General features: G+C 45.1%; 1 protein-coding gene across 1 annotated transcript; it reads right to left on the minus strand.

Annotated features, from left to right (window-relative positions):
* Nucleotides 1–2,460: 2,460 nt before the first annotated feature.
* On the minus strand, nt 2,461–2,781 carry LOC118986479 (protein transport protein Sec61 subunit gamma-like). Its single transcript, XM_037045438.1, has one exon. It carries the CDS (start codon nt 2,779–2,781, stop codon nt 2,575–2,577), a length of 207 nt encoding a protein of 68 aa, XP_036901333.1. The 3' UTR covers nt 2,461–2,574.
* Between the last annotated feature and the right edge of the window lie 908 nt (nt 2,782–3,689).

Here is a 3,689-nt window from a genome sequence, read left to right on the forward strand (position 1 = left end):
CCTCTTGAATTCCTTGCTCTGCATAAGTCAGCTGCCATGTTGTGAGGGCACTTAAGCAGCCTAATAAGGAAGTCCACTTGGTGAAAAAAATGAGGCCTCCTGCCAAAGCCATGTTATTGAACTAACTGGAAGTGAGTCCTCCAGTCCCAGTCAAGCCTTCAGATGACTGCAGCCTGGGTTGACATGTTAAGTATGACCTCCTCAAAGACCCTGAGCCAGAACGGCCTACTCAAGCTGTTTCCAACATCCCAGTGCCCAGAAACTGTGTGAGATAATTAGTGCCCATTGTTATTCCAAGATGCTGAATTTGGGGTCTTTTGTTCTAGAGCAATACAGTCTCTATTTGTAGAAATTACAATTGAGATGTAACACTTGTGCCTGTGGCATCACCCGTGGTTGGGTACCAATGTGTCAGAAGTACCACAGTACCCCAAATTTTAAAGCTCTGAAATGATACCCAATTGATTAGCTTGGAGTACTGGTATTTTCCTAAATTTCCTCTCTTCCCCACTTATTCCATTTAGGAAACAGTGTATGGCTTGGGAGTCAGTTTTGTTCACTCACATAGTGGAAGCTGCTACCAGCAGCTCTGTAGTCAGTCAGGGGATGTGACTTCTTGCCCTTGTGCTACACTGGCCATCGCTGTTGGCAAGAGGAACAGCTGTATTCTCACCCTCCCATACCCTCCCAGCCTGTTCAAAGCTCTGGACTCTTTTCTTTACCCTTCAGGTGATATTTAGGGCAGATCCCATAACTTGTCTGGTCACTCACTCTCAGGTGATAAAAAGCCTCCAGTCACTTCAAGTCTTGCAAGTCAGTTTTGGTTTTGTAATTCAAATGTCCAATTTTGTGTAAGAGTCAAAATGCAAAATCTTTGCATCTCATTTACAACTAAAGCCTTCTCTCTTCCACCATTTTGTTCTGATTCAGGGTGGCTCCCACTAGTAGGAAAGGGAGTGAGGAGACATGGACACTACTTCCTCACCTCGAGATTCAACCACTCCTTCTACAACTTGCTAACTACCAGCTCTGACCCCTCCAGGGTCTGAATAAGGTAGGGAGGAGATTGTAGGCTGGAAGGGTAAGGGTGTGGGGAACAAGAGCAGTTTTCCTGGAATTGTTCTGTTTTGAGCTGTCGCCCAAGTTCCCTGGGCTTGGCAGATGTTTACAGTTGATTCTATCTCACGAAGCACTTTGAGATTTGTAGTGCTGCTCAATCTTCACAACTCTGTATGAAAGATGCCTGAGAGTCTCTCCCCTAAACTTTCTTTAGCACAGGCGAATGCCCTTCTGCCAGCTGGTCATGGCAGTGCCTGTCAGCCGACCATGCTTGTGGTCACCCTCTTGGGCAGGTTCTGTGACAACTTCAGGCCAGCTTTCTCTAGGCAGGCTCAGCTCTCATCCATGGGGACAGCTCACAAACTCTGGAAGAATGGGCTATTCCCCAAATCAGCCATGGCTTCTTGCATTGATGGGTTCTGAGACATGAGTCTTCATCCAGCATTTGCCTATTATGTCTTATAAACTTGAAAAGACACAGGTCAAGCTCTCCAACTGGCCCTCTTATGGGTCCTCCCGCTTACCTTGAAGCAGGGGTGATGCCCTCTTCCCCCCCCATCCCAATTGTGGAGAAGGAGTGGGAAAGGTCAGAGCACTTCAAGAGTTATTCCAAAGAGACCTGGCCGGGTGGCTCACTTGGTTGGAATGCCATCCTGCACACCAAAAGGTTGTGGGTTTGATTCCTGGTAAAGGCACATACATAGGTTGTGAGTCCGATCCCCAGTCAGCATGTACGGGAGGCAACCAATCGATGTTTCTCTCTCTCTAAAATCAATAAACATATCCTCATGTGAAGATTTTAATCAAAAGAATTTTTCCAAAGAAATCCCCTCCCAATCTCTAACTCCCTCTTGAAGTCTTTGACCTCTTGTACAGAATTGGAGGATGGTGGTCAGCTATGGAATACAAAGATAGTCTGACTACTTCCTTGTGAGAGAAAACTTTTGCTAATTTGAAACAAATGCTAACTACTGCTGTCATGTACGGAGGGTTTTCTATGCATTTTACCTTCTTGTTGGAACTATCACTGCCCTTCCCCCATCCTGGGCCCTTTGGCTCCGCCTCCCTCCTTGAGTCTCTAACAACAGCTGCTTGTTAGGTCCCCACCAAGGCCTTTCTCTTTAAGCTCCCTTCCACTGCAGGCTCACCTGGACAATGGGGCTGTGCTGGCTGGCTCTCAGACTTTCTTCCCAGTCTCCCCTATTTCTTTCACACATATCACCAGACTATTAGTGTTCTCTGCCTTTTGTGTTGTAAGGAAGAAAATTAATTTTCCTTTTACCTTTTTACATTCTTCTGGCTGGTCTGATAATCAACACGAACAGATTAACAGGAGAAAATAAGCAAACTTATATTTTTATTTTGAAATTATTTTAATTTAGAAATAGAAAACATCTGAGAAAAAATGAAAGAACAATACAAAATATGCAGACAATTTTTTTTACTCCACAAGCTTCTCAAATCCTCTCTTGTTGACCAATCCCCAAAGTGAAAAACCCTCCTCTAAAAAGGTGTTCAGCCACTCGCAATGATGTTATTAATGAGGGTATGGATCAATTTCACAAAAAAGCCAATGAACCCCATTATAGCAAATTCTCTTGCTGTTGTCCTGGAAATCTTCTGGAATTCTTTTCTATCAGGTTTGGTGCATCCTTTCACCGGCCATATTGAATCCTTCACAAACTGCCAACTGAACTCAACGAACTGCATTTCCTGATCCATGGTGCTGCCCACTGTGGATACTTGGGACATGCAGCATGGGGGCCCCAAACTTATGTATGTATATATGGGGGTCCATAAGATTATGGGGACCTGAAGACAATTTGGGCCATTGAGGCTCATATGCTGCATTGTGACCATTCAGGACCAGACAGGTTCATGGGATTTGGACAGACGGAGAATATTCACAGAGCCGTTGGGATGTCTGACATCCCTTTATTCATGGGTGGGTGATTCACACACCCTGCAAATTGTGTGCCCCCCTGTGTGTCTCTGTGTGTCATACTTCATGTCACCTGTTCCCCACCAGGAAGCCCCAACCCCTTTATATGCTAAATACAGACAAAGCTGGTAGGGTGCCAGGATACATTGTATTAACACAGCGAGATTCTGCACATGTGAGCCCACTCAAGGCTATGGGAACTGCTTATCAGGCCCATTCTCAAGGCTATGAGAACACTGCTTATCAGACCCATTCTCAAGGTTATGGGAAACTGCTCTCTTATTTGCCCAGACATCTGGGTGAGGAAGCCAGACTGCCTCCGTACCCTACATACACCACTCTGGACTAAGGAGATGTAGACAGGGATCTGGGACTTCAAAGGGAAAGTAGGCAATTCACAGGTAGATGAGAAAGAGCAAATGTGTGGTAAACATGCCTACTGGGCCACCCAGAAATAGTGGGCACAGAGAGGGGTCTAACAAACAGACTTTACTTGGTTCTTCCCTGTCTGCCACACTCAGTTCATCTCATGATGCTAACATGATAGCTCGCTCCCTTTAAGCAGATTTTTTTCTATCTGAGTTCCTTTAGACAGTTAAGGGGGAGATCCAAAGTTTCTTTCTGAGTCTACTATTTCTATAAATTAACCAGCTTAAAATAGCCAATACTTCAAAGGCATATTTTGGGG

Source organism: Sturnira hondurensis, unplaced genomic scaffold (genome assembly GCF_014824575.4).
Source record: "Sturnira hondurensis isolate 20B ecotype Veracruz unplaced genomic scaffold, ASM1482457v3 Scaffold0004271, whole genome shotgun sequence".
Classification (NCBI taxonomy): Eukaryota; Metazoa; Chordata; class Mammalia; order Chiroptera; family Phyllostomidae; genus Sturnira; species Sturnira hondurensis.

Coding starts and splice junctions, on each gene's coding strand:
- LOC118986479 (XM_037045438.1), bottom strand. CDS start 2,781: ATGGATCAGGAAATGCAGTTCGTTGAGTTCAGTTGGCAGTTTGTGAAG.